This window comes from Vombatus ursinus, unplaced genomic scaffold (assembly GCF_900497805.2).
Source record: "Vombatus ursinus unplaced genomic scaffold, bare-nosed wombat genome assembly UNPS02014820.1, whole genome shotgun sequence".
In the NCBI taxonomy this organism is placed as follows: domain Eukaryota; kingdom Metazoa; phylum Chordata; class Mammalia; order Diprotodontia; family Vombatidae; genus Vombatus; species Vombatus ursinus.
The window spans coordinates 12226668-12239328 of record NW_020954598.1 but is presented as its reverse complement, the minus strand read 5'-3'; the positions used below and the strand labels follow the sequence as shown (position 1 = coordinate 12239328).

At 35.9% G+C, this 12661-nt stretch overlaps 1 protein-coding gene across 3 annotated transcripts in view; it reads right to left on the bottom strand.

Annotated features, from left to right (window-relative positions):
* Positions 1-10965: 10965 nt before the first annotated feature.
* Positions 10966-12661, bottom strand: part of ZPBP (zona pellucida binding protein) — a 122617-nt gene continuing 120921 nt past the window's right edge. For all 3 annotated transcript variants that reach the window (XM_027837095.1, XM_027837097.1, XM_027837096.1), the window contains one exon: positions 10966-11119. In XM_027837095.1, coding sequence (XP_027692896.1) covers positions 11028-11119 — 92 coding nt within the window. In that variant the 3' untranslated portion in view covers positions 10966-11027. The remainder of the gene's footprint in view (positions 11120-12661) is intronic.

Below are 12661 nucleotides of genomic sequence, written 5' to 3'. Positions count from 1 at the left end.
TATCTAATGCTTACACTAGAGCTGACCGCTGATTGTCAATATCTGACAAATTCAGTTCCACTCAACAAACCTTCATCCTGCACCTTTTATTTGGAATAAAAACACCAAAAAAAGTTCCTGTCCTCAAAGAACTTATAGTTTACCCATGGAAATAACATATACATGACTATGTAAATGCAAAGTATTGTATGATAATTGAGGAATTGATGGGAAACAAGAAAGCCCTTGTATAAAGGATGGCACCTGCACCGTGCTTTGAAGGAGGCTAAGAATTCTAGAAGGCAGAGATAAGGTGGCAGTGCACGGAAGCAGGGAGTCACTTATACAGAGGAGATAGATGCAATGTAATTATACATAATAGCTAGATAAACAGAAAGCAGAACTGCTCAGTTTCTATTTGTTTCTGCTTTCTCTTAAATTATATTAGTCTATGATAAAGATCTTCAGATTGAAAAGTATAGATAATATTTAAGAGGAAAATAAAATCCAAGATAATAAAAAGATAATAAGAAAGCACTTGTTCCCCAAAATGATTCAAGATACCTACCCTGACCAATTGCCTCCCAGCACACTAAAAGAATTTATAGATGTGACTAATGAATCCACTGTCACTTCTCTGAGGAATCTTGGAGATGAGCTACAAGATTAGATAAAAAACATGGATAAAGATAAATAACACAAACTCTAGGTCAGGGATTTTGACTGCAGTGTGGTAATGCAGAAAGAATGCTGGATTTAGGGCCAGAGGGCCTGGTTTCAAATTCTGGCTATACTGTAACTCTGCCCTTACTCTCCCCTACCCTAGCCTACTACATCTCCCCCAAGGATTCTAGGGGTACCTCTGAGTTTCTCTAATGCTATTGGCACAACCTACATTTTAATATGGTCTTCACACTGTTAGCCAGCAGTAAGCAGTGCCTTTGTTGCATGTAACCAACTAATATCAATTAGATTTTACAAGGGAATATTTACTTCAAAGATGTTATAGCACAATTAACAACTTCAGCAAAATTGTAGGATATAAAATAAATCCACTTGGATCATTAGCATTTCTATATATTAGCAATGAAGTCCAGCAGGAAGATATAGAAAAAGAAATTCCATTTAAAATAACAGTAGAAAATATAAAATATTTGAAAGTCTATCTGCCAAGACAAATCCAGGAACTTTATGAACACAATTACTAAACATTTTTCACACAAATAAAGTCAGATCTAAACAACAAAAGAAACACTAATTGCTCATGGGCAGGCTAAGCCAATATAATAAAAATGACAATTCTACCTAAATTAATTTACTTATTCAGTGATATACCAATCAAACTGCCAAAATTATTTTATAGAGCTAGAAAAAATAATAACAAAAAATTCATCTGGAAGAACAAAAGGTCAAGAAAAACAAGGAAATCAATGGGAAAAAAATGTGAAGGAAGGCAGCCTAGCAGTTCCAGACCTCAAACTGTATTACAAAGCAACAATCATCAAAACAATCTGGCTAAGAGAGAGATTGGTGAATCATTGGAATAGACTGGGTACACGATACACAGTAAGTAATGACCATAGTAGCCTAGTGTTGGACAAACCCAGAGATCCAAGATTTTGGGACAATAAATCACTGTCTGACAAAAATTACTGGGAAAACTGAAAAGCAGCTTGGCAGAAACTTAGGTTTAGACAACATCCCACACCATATTTTAAGATAAAACCAAAACTGGTATATGTTTTAGACATAAAGGGTGATGCAAAAAAGCAAATTAGGGCAGCATGGAATATTTTACCTGCTAGATTTATGGATAAGGGAAGAATTTATGATCAAAGAAGAGATAGAGAGCATTACAGGATATAAAATGGAAAGTTTTGATTACATAAAATTAAAAAGGTTTTGCACAAACAAAACCAATACAGCTAAGATTAGAAAGGAAGCAGGAAACCGGGAAGAAATTTTTACAGCAAATTTCTCCGATAAAGTCCTCATTTCTCAAATATATAGAGAATGTAGTCAAATTTGTAAAAATACAAGTCATTCTCCAATTAATAAATGGTCAAAGGATATGAACAGGCAGTTTTCAGATGAAGAAATCAAAGCTATCTATAGTCATATGAAAAAATGCTCCAAATCACTATTGACTAGAAGCATGAAAATTAAAACAACTCTGAGGCACCCCTTCACACTTATCAGATTGGCTAATAACAGAAAAGGAAAATGACAAATGTTGGGAGGGGATGTGGGAAAACTGGGACACTAATGCGCTGCTGGTTGAGTTATCAACTGATCCAACCATTCTGGAGAGCAATTTGGAACTACGCCCCAAGGACTATTAAACTGTGCATACTACTTGACCCAGTAGTACCACTAGTAAGTCTGTGCCCCAAAGAGATTAAAAAAGAAAAGGAAAAAGACCTATATGTACAAAAATATTTATAGCAGCTCTTTTTGTGGTGGCAAAGAATTGGATATTGAGGGGATGCCCATCAGTTGGGAAATGACCAAACAAGTTGTTGTATATGATTGAGATGGAACACTATTATACGTTAAGAAATCATGAGCAGGATGCTTTAAGAAAAACCTAGGCTTACATGAACTGATCCAAATGAAGTGAGAGGAACCAGGACAACATCATATACAGTAACAGCAATATTGTATGATGATTAACTGAGAATGACTCAGCTATGTCTCAGCAACACAGAGATCCAAGACAATCCCACAGCATTTAAGATGAAAAATGCTATCCACCTCCAGGGAAAGAACTGATGGACAGATCAAAGCACACTATTTTTTACTTTATTTTTCCTTGGTGTTTTTTTTGGGTCTGTGTTTTCTTTCAAAACATGACTAATATGAAAATATGTTTTGTATGACTACACATGTATAACCTATATCAAATTGCTTACCCTCTCAGGGAGGGCACATGTAAGTGGGGAAAGAAGAGAATTTGGAATTCAATTTTTTTTAATGAATATCAAAAAATTTTACATGTAATCTGAAAAAAAATCAAAGGGGATACTATACTAGAGGAAAACGAGAAAACTTCCCAGAACTTTTAAAATACAGACAACAAAGCAAGGAATGTAGTGGTTTAATTTTTACAATTTCAATAACAAACACTAAATTTTATAAGCAGCAAAGACAAAAGACTTCAATTATGAAAGAAGACCAATCCTAATAACTTGGGATTTTTACACAAGAACAATCATGAGAAATTAGGCAAAAGAATTTGACAGGATTCTCTATAAAGCAAAAAGGCTTAAACTCCATCCCAAAATAACTCTCCTTGCAAAATAAAATAATATATTCCTCCCTAGGATCAGAGATCTGAGTCCCCAAGGACTTTCAGAACCCAGAGTGATCTAGAATCAGAGATGGATAACCCAGGATAAATGTGTTAAGAGATTAAGGTAAGGGCAGGGCCCTATGGCTTAATGACCATTAATGAAAGATGGACATTTCACAAAAGAAAGGCACTTGCAATATTCTGCCAATGCAGAACAAAGGTGAGAAGAATATTTACCTTGTAAATACTTTCAATAAGAGAACCATAAGAAAAATAAGTATAATTATCAAGAAAAGTGAATAAAATCAATTCTCATGACCATAGGATATTTAAAAAATAATTGGATTGGTATAAGAACCTCACATTTATTTCATATATCTACATATCTACATTTCATATATTTACAAACATTATTCTGAGAAAGGGTCCATATGCTTCACCAGACTGCAAAAAGGGTCCATGACAGAAAAAGTTACGAATCTCTGAATATTATCCTGATCAAAAAAGAAAATAAAATTACCAAAGCAAAAACAATAAATAAGACAAACAAGCAATTATATTGTTGTCATATATAATTGTATAATTATATTAGATAATTTAATTGCATAATTTCATTACATAAATATATTACAATTTAAAATCTCTGAGTTTTAACCAGATAAAAAAAGAGGTAAGTCAAAACAAAAATAGAAAGTCAAATTAGCAAAACAAAAATAACAAAACAAACAATATAATAGAATTATAAAAAAAACTACTATATGGAGTTAAATATTAGAAAAATAGATCATTTAAAAGAAATGGAGAATGCTTTCATTTTCCATTTTCAAAATATAAAATGACCAAAATAAGATGATACTAAATAGATCTTTAACAAACAAATCTCAGAAAATGAAACAAGGTACAAAATAATACCAAAGGAGTGAGAAACAACCTAGTCTACATTGATTTACAAGTGAATATTATCAACTGCTTAAAAAATAATAAATACCTATGCTATAAGAATTATTCTCAAAAATTTAGAAAGCACTAAAATTCATTTTTTTCCTAAATTAGGGAAGGACAAAGCAAAGAAAGGACACTGTAAACTAATGTCTTTAATTAATATTGATATGAAAAATTTTAATTATATTCAAGCTAATTATATATATGTGTGTGTATATATACATATGTATATAATAAGGAAATAAGTAGATTGAAGGAGGTGGTAGGGTGGAGATAAAAACCTGCCTCTGTGGGTTTGGATTTGTCCCTGTGCCATTCACTTTTTTCATTTATTTCCATGGGAGAAGAATCACGGAATTGAGAAACAACTGGGACCCCAAACCTCAGAGTCCTTAGTAGTTTGCTGGAAGTCAGCCTCTACTGGGATGATTAGGTGTAGTTTAGCTAGTGGAAATTAATTAGAGTCATATTGATTTTCTAAAGTAGAAGAGACAGACAACAGAGACAGATACAAAGAAAGGAAAGGGAAAGAAAGGAGCAGGAGAAGGAGGAAGAGGAGAATAAGAAAGATGAAAAGAGAGGAGGAGAGAGGAGGGGAGGGGAGGGGAGGGGAGGAGACCTAGTATGAACAGTATTATTAGAGCATCAGAAAGTATCAGCAGCTTTGTAGCATCAAAGGTGTGAGCTGCCACTCCACTATGCACCCTGTCTACATATGTTTCTAACATGTGCTCCCCTCCACACATATATCTCTACATACCTACTTGTTCTGTTGATGGAGTGTGTTTTCATGGGAGAGTTATACTTTAGGTTTATAAGAAGAAATGCTTTGTCGATACTTTTCTCAAAATTCAGTTTCATGAAATACTTTGCTTTTAAACTGCATGCACTTCCTGGCCTACAAGCTAAGTTTAACTCCTCAGTGGAAACTCATGACCTTTGATTTCAAGTGGTTTCAGATCCACAAGAGTATCTTCAACCCGGGGCAGCCCTGTTTGGGGAAGCACCTATGTAAGTTGGTAGTTCCCCCAGGTGTTACACATCTAAGATTTCTCAAAAGATTTAACATCAGAAATAACTTTGTTCATCATTACTTTGATTATAATTGTCAAGTGAGGCATAAACTAGGGAGTTGTATTTTTTTTTTTTTTTTGGTGAGGCAATTGGAGTTAAGTGACTTGCCCAGAGTCAGACACCTAGTGAGTTTTGTGTGTCTGAGGCCGGATTTGAAGAGATGTATTGTTATTAAAGGTGTTTGTCACCATCATGAAGGATGCCTAGTACAAAGTCCAATAGAATGAGGGATTCCCCATAGATGGCAGCGTATTCCAGATATTCCTATTTAGAGATGATATTTATTCACTATGTTAAGTCCTAATATGGAGACACCTCATCTAGCAATCTCCTTGGCAAGCAGAGAAATTTGGCAACCAAAAGCATTACCAATTTAAAATATAAAATACTTAGCAAAATCTTAGGGAAGAAGATAGCAGTAGATAAGTAGTGTAATAATTACAATTATAATGTGTAAGTATAATAATTTTAAGATGATTTTCACCATTTGTTACTCAACTGAATCAAGAGCTCAAGCATCTGAGTACAAGGAAAAGATAGGAGAAGGTAAATGCCCCAGCCCAATTTGGAGCCAATAAGTCAGCATTGCTACACAAACACCAAGCCAAATGGGTTTGGGTTCTCACCTGAAGGGCGAAGGGAATGACTTACAGATGATTCCATGTTCCTAATTCCTTCGGGAAGTGCCACAAGTATTCTGGGAGGTCTGGAGAAACTAGGTTTTCCTTCTGAGTTATAAAGCTTGATTTTCTTTGCCTTATTTTTCTTTTCATTATCTTTGGGTTGCAGGAAGTCAAATGAAAATACCAAGACAAGCCCTTTTTGAGTACTACCCAAGTAGTAACTGTTAGCAAGTTTCTAAAATGTCCTTTGCTGGGGCAGCTAGGAGGCACAGTGGATGGAGCACCAGCCCTGAAGTCAGGAGGATCTGAGTTCAAACTCAGCTTCAGACCAAACACTTGACACTTACTAGCTGTGTGACCCTGGGCAAGTCACATAACCCCAATTGCCTAATAATAAAAATAAAGTGCCCTTTGCTTTTTGAATCTACATAACTATTTTAGAAAGAATTATGGTTCCAGCCTATGCATTTGGGGTCATATAATATTGTCCATGTCATGAGGACTATTCTGAAACTATATTGTGCAAGGCACTAGGGAAGGCACTTGAAAGGGTAATGCTTAAGCCATATCAGGTCCCCATAGAAGTTTCTTGGATTGAGGATATGAACAATGCCTTCAAATTATACACTGGTCCATTTGTTAGGAACAAAGACTGGCCCGGGAGACGGAGGATTCCTTGCAGCATGCACAGATATCCCCTGCCTGGTTTCAGCACAAGCAACAATGTGGAAGCTTGGAGTGAGTGCCCGAGGGGCTGGTATAGTATGCTACTGAGCTGGAAAAACTCCTGATCAGAGGCTGCTGAGCCAGAACTGAACAGATTTATAAAGGGGTGACTGGCCCTTTCATGTTTTTTTCCTTCATGGTTGTGAGAAGGGAGGAGTAATTTAAATATGGTCCCAAGGATAAGGTGGGAAGTGGTTGACACTCTGTTTTCTACAGCTGATTATGGTAACCATAAACACATGAAGCTTCATCTCTTTTTATTATTATTTTTGTACTCTTTGTATTATTATTTATGCTCAATATTCTGAGATGAATACCAAGGTGACCTTGTGAGTCCCATCAGAAGCTAAAGCTGAACTGTGGCAGTGGTAGTAGCTACCAGAATGGTAGTGGATGACAAAGGTGGGAGTGGCTACAGATGGACATGGGAAGATAACCACTAGAAGAAGGTGGTAGCATCAGGGAATGTAACCCCTTATGATTGGCTCAAGAGAGGCAGGGGTTTTGGTTCCTAGAAGAGAGATGTACTGAAAGAAAACTTCATGAGGAGTATATAGAGGAAGAAAAGGAGCCGGAGACAGACACGTGTTCTCTCTTCGTGTGCCTCATTACCATTTTACTTTAAATTTGAGCTCACTCTCCTCATGGACCTTGTATATTGGTGGGGGAATATATTTCAGCTTCCTAAGGGAATATTTTATACCCACTGCTCTAACTCTAAACCACCTCACAAATACATTTTTCTGAAAGCTAATTATGTGTGGCTAATTGTTAATGATAACTATGTGAATAGAGGTTCATGCGTAATAGCACTCGAAACCCATCCCCGAAAGGTCATCAACCTAGAACCATGAAAGTAGATAGTACTATATGCCTCTGGAGACTTAGTATGCCAGTACCAGAATAAGGTGAGGGACTGGCTCCAGATGGGTATGCTGCATGATATTTAACATTAATAAAAATTTACTTTAAAAACAAACAAGTGGGCTACTTGTGAACATCTGGACATACATTTCTCTAAGCAAATCAAATATAACTCTCAATGCAACATCAACAGATCAGTCAGTCTTCACAAATCTGAAACCTCAAACATCAGGATTCTCACGTATCAGCTTTTAGCTTCCTTCTGGAGTTTTTAAGCTAGCTCTACCCGATTCCTTTAAGACCCAGTCAGTCAAAAAACATTTATTAAGCACTTATTATGTGCTAGGGGTACAAAGAAAGGCAAAAGATAGTCCCTGTCCTCAGAAAGCTCACGATCTATTGCAAAAAGACAATAGATACAAGAAGTTGAAAAGTGGGGAGCAGAGAGAAGAGTATATGATGAACATTTGCAGTCAGATGGGAGATGAGGTGTCAATACTAGGCTCCCTCCTTAATAGAATATCTGGGAAGAACTCTCTGATGTCCACCCTCCACCTCAACGGTCAAAGAGAGGGAGGAAGGGGTTCCAGGGTCAAGGAGGACTCAAGAGCAATGAGTTACTGAAGACAATAGTAAAGTCCAGAAAATCAGCTGGGAGGTAGATGAACCCTAGAGTCTTCACAAACCCACAGAATCCCACTGTTGGAAGGGACCTAAGAAGCCAGCTAGTAAACAATTTTTGCTTAAAGACCCTAAGGGAAAATTTACTTCCTAAAACAATCCATTCCACTCTTGGATAGCTCAAAATGCTAGATAGTGTTTCTCTCCATCAAACTACTACTCATTGCTCCTAATTCTGTTCTCTTCCATGTTTCAAAGCGCAAGGCCATACAGGAGAAAACATGCCTGAAATATTTTCTGACTGCCAATACTGATTCTTCAACATGAGCAATATTTCAGCAATGCAATGAGTAATGTATCTTAGACTCAAAGACATAGGGATGGGTTTACTATTTTACCGCCAAATAGGGATAAATATAAGTTGGTCACTCCTGAAAACCTGCCTAGTAATTGATATTCTAGTCAAAGTTTGTGCCCACTATCAAATATACCCAAATAAAATCTTAGTAGTGAAAGAGGGTAAGGACATCTTTGTCTAATCAATGGGGATGGAAACAATCAGGAATTGCCTTTTCCCTGGCCATAGACATTTGATTTCTTAATTCCCTCCATGGCAAGCTATGTTAAGGTATTGACTCCTGCTTCCACCAGAACCCTTAAATGCTTCTGGACTAACAATCTTTACCTCTGTTTATCAATGATACCTTTAATCTGTTCTCTACTACTTTCCATCTTTTCTCCCTTCCCCACAGAGCTACTAATTACTGTAAGCCTGGATTTTACCTGAATGTGTGCTGTCATTTCCAATTTCACATTTCCTAGTTTCTCATTGTTTATCTAGGCTTACCTCCTCCTTTTATCTTCCTTTTGCTATGGGTGCCCTCTCGGTTCTTGTCTGCCTGACATCCGACACACTGCATGCCCAGACCCTTATTCTAAATGACTGTCTTGATTCCACCTTCCCTTCCCAACCCTGACTATTTCTTGACTATTCTGATTTCTGACATTACCTGAGCTATTTGCTTTCTCTAACTCCTCACTTAATACTACAGACCTGCTGCCACCTACATGCTGGTATGATATGGATAAATGCTTTTTTATACATATAGTTTCTTAAGAACAAACTTAACATGCTTAGAGAAATTAAATATATCAGTGACATAATTGACCATACTATTCAACTATTAAACTATGCTGATTTATAGGGACTGCACTGGTATTAAGAATAGAATGACTTAATACATCTGATTCTTTATAGCTGCTCCTCAAAAAATGAGTTTTATATATTGAAGAAAGACTTATTCAACTAAGCATAGTACCATTTAGTACATAACTTCTTACTCAGGAATAACAAACACTGGAAAAAACATAACTATATATGAATACAATTAATGATTTTCTAGGAAAGTCCAAAGAACTCTGAGAGAAATTAGGGTGGACTTAAAACTTAATCCATAGTTTATTCCATATCTATTCCTTTTTGATTTGTTATTCATAGGAATATGTATTCGCATGAGAAACCCCAAAGCACAACATATCAATCTAGTCAATCCTATCAAATAACAGACCAATTCATTTGAAATTGATATTTGGTAGATTCATTTAATTGAATTTTTATTTTTAAACTAATTTTATTGCTGGTTCAGACTCAATTTGTCTGTATTTGTTAAGGCAGATGCTTGTGTTTTATGTCTAGTAATATGAGGAAAAGAAGCTGGAGATTGAGGAAGAGGGAATAACTAACAGAACAAAGAGTAGAATTGGTAAATGCAGATATGAATCAAGACATATTATGCTGAACACAAAAAATTTTGGGGACTAATGGTTTCTCAAGCTATAAATTTATTTTTCAGAGTATTTATATAGAAATTTTAACATTTTAGCATACGTAAATGACTACATATGCCAACTCTGTGAAATTGATCATTATTAATAGTCAACAGTGGAGGGAATGAGACTACAAGGAAGTTAAATGATTTTTTTTTTCCAAAAAAAGACAACTGTTAGAGATAGAAATGAAATTAAAGTCTTGGTTTCATTCTACATTAGCAAATGGGAACATGTTATTCCACTCTCTTAATAGGGCCATTTAAAGGATGCTAAACACAAAGGTACATTAAAATCACTGCCACACTACATTTGGTACACTAAGGTCTGCAATGAATATACATATCAGAATTGTCCCTAGTAAAATCCACTGGGTACAGTGTATATGGTTTCCTCCTATGTAGGGTCAGATTAATAGAAATAACTTCCTGGAGTCCCTTTGAAACAATGAAAAAATCTGCAAGAGGATCTACATGAATAAGGAAACAACCTAGGACTGCCTGGTAGAGTAACTGCAAACAGAGATCTGATTTATCAGAGTTCTGGAACTAAAGCTGGAAGGGATGAGATCATCCAATTTAACCCCTTCATTTCACACATAAAGGGACCAAAGTCCAGAAAGATGCAGTAATTTGCCCAAAGTTCACATAGCTAGTAAGTGGTAGTGCTAGGATTAGCACTGGTGGTAATGTTAGGAATTCAGATCCTCTGAATTCAAATTCATTATTTATTCCACAATATCTTTGCAGCAAGACTTTTAAAATTCTTTTGGCCTACTTCCATGTATAGGATATATAGGAAATGTAGTATATTCTAACATATTTCTGAAGTACAGTGATGCAGGAAATAGTATAGATAGATTTTATAATTTAAGTCTAAATAAAGAAACAATATTAATAAATTAGGAACTTTGGGATCCAGTCTTTTCCAATCCAGGTAAGGTATTTCCAGATTGTAATACTTGATCAAAATGATGACTCATCATTTTTTAAATAAATGTATTTTATTTATGCAAAATGAAGAAAATATTTAACTTGTTAAATTTATTAAATTGTCAAGAAACATAAAATAATGGTACTTTAGCATTTCTTTGCTCCATACACCATGCTGCTGTTGCATCGAAGGCACTGAGTTCCATTGTGGGGGTTATAAGTTCCAGGTTTGCAGATCACTGTAAATAAAGAAAAAGTTAATAAATAAAGTGTCTCTGAAAGGCCATCTATGATATAAATGACTTAATAAGGTGATACATTCTCCAAAATTTGAGTCCAGTAACATACAAAGGAGTTTGTGTTAGTTTCACATTCATATGAACTATCAATATTTCATTCCATAGATTGTAAGATATCTTAATTGTTAATGAGGTCAGGTGTTGGCAGCACTGCTAAAACATTACCTTGCAGAACAGATGCATATAAACCATAGCCTACCAAGGAAAGTTATATTGAAGTTCACAGGAGGATGATAAATTATGAGCAGCTTAAACTAGGAAAACTCCTGCTGATATCAACAGGAATAATACATGAAACCTTTAGAATCAAATTCTAAATAACTTAAGTGTTATCTTGAAAAAGGAAGGATAAAATGATTGGATAAATACAACATGCTCTGCATTTGTATAGGTCTTTTTTATATATACATTCTTCCTAGTATACTGACTGATAAGAAAATATTACAAAAAGCAAAAAATTAAAAGTATAAAATGGGTCAAAGGTAAGTCCAGCAGCAATGAAATCACCTTGACTAATTTTATACTTTTTAAGATCACATTTAAATTATTTAGAACTTGATTCTAAGGTTTCATATATTTTCTCAATTTTTACTAGACAGAGTAAACTAGAAGCAAAGGCAGTTGAAGTGGAAAGTCTCTGCACAAGAAACAGTTCCTTGCCTAAGGAGAAGGGAAAGGGGGTGAGGTCGATTATGAATTGGCAAGCTCGAGGGGCCGCTTTTGCCTAGCTAAGCATTTATATTCTGATTCCCCGATCAATATTAGCAGATACATAGGCTAAAACAATGTAAGAGCCCATTTTTGAAGTCCTTTTTTCTTCATCTTGGGTGCTGTCAAGTCTTACTAACTGTAGACTATCTCATATGTTAGGCCTGTTTGGAGATAACTCTTTTGGCCAGCAATCCTGAGGGCCTTCCCCTCCCAGTTTGATTTTTTTTTTCTGATTAAAAGGGCCATCCCTTGACTCACCTCTTAAAGAGGCCTATTCACTGAATGGGTGTTACCTTACTTAAAGTGAGAACCTGAAAAGACCTTAGCTCATAAGGCCATGGTCTCCCATTGCATCCTGGGCCATCTCCCATCCTCCTGATGAATATCTGGCCACTGGACCCAGATGGCTCTGGAGAAGAGAATGAGGCTGGTGACCTTGCACAGCCCTCCCTCACTCAAATCAAAGTCAACTTCAAGTCATGTCATCATCTCCCTGATGTCATGGTCCTCTTCGAGAACAAAGGACAAACACAACAACACAACAACCTGTTGCTTATAACCAGTTGCCATTAACTCAAGTGTCTTTGGTTAAACATGCTTAGTAGGTCTCTTTCCTGATTTACCCCCTTTCCTCCCCCCACTTCTATTGAAAATATTTTTCATTACTTTGTATGGATTTTATATTTATTGCCCTTTGTTGTACACTTTGTATCATCACCCTACACACACACACACACACACACACACACACACACACACACACACACACAC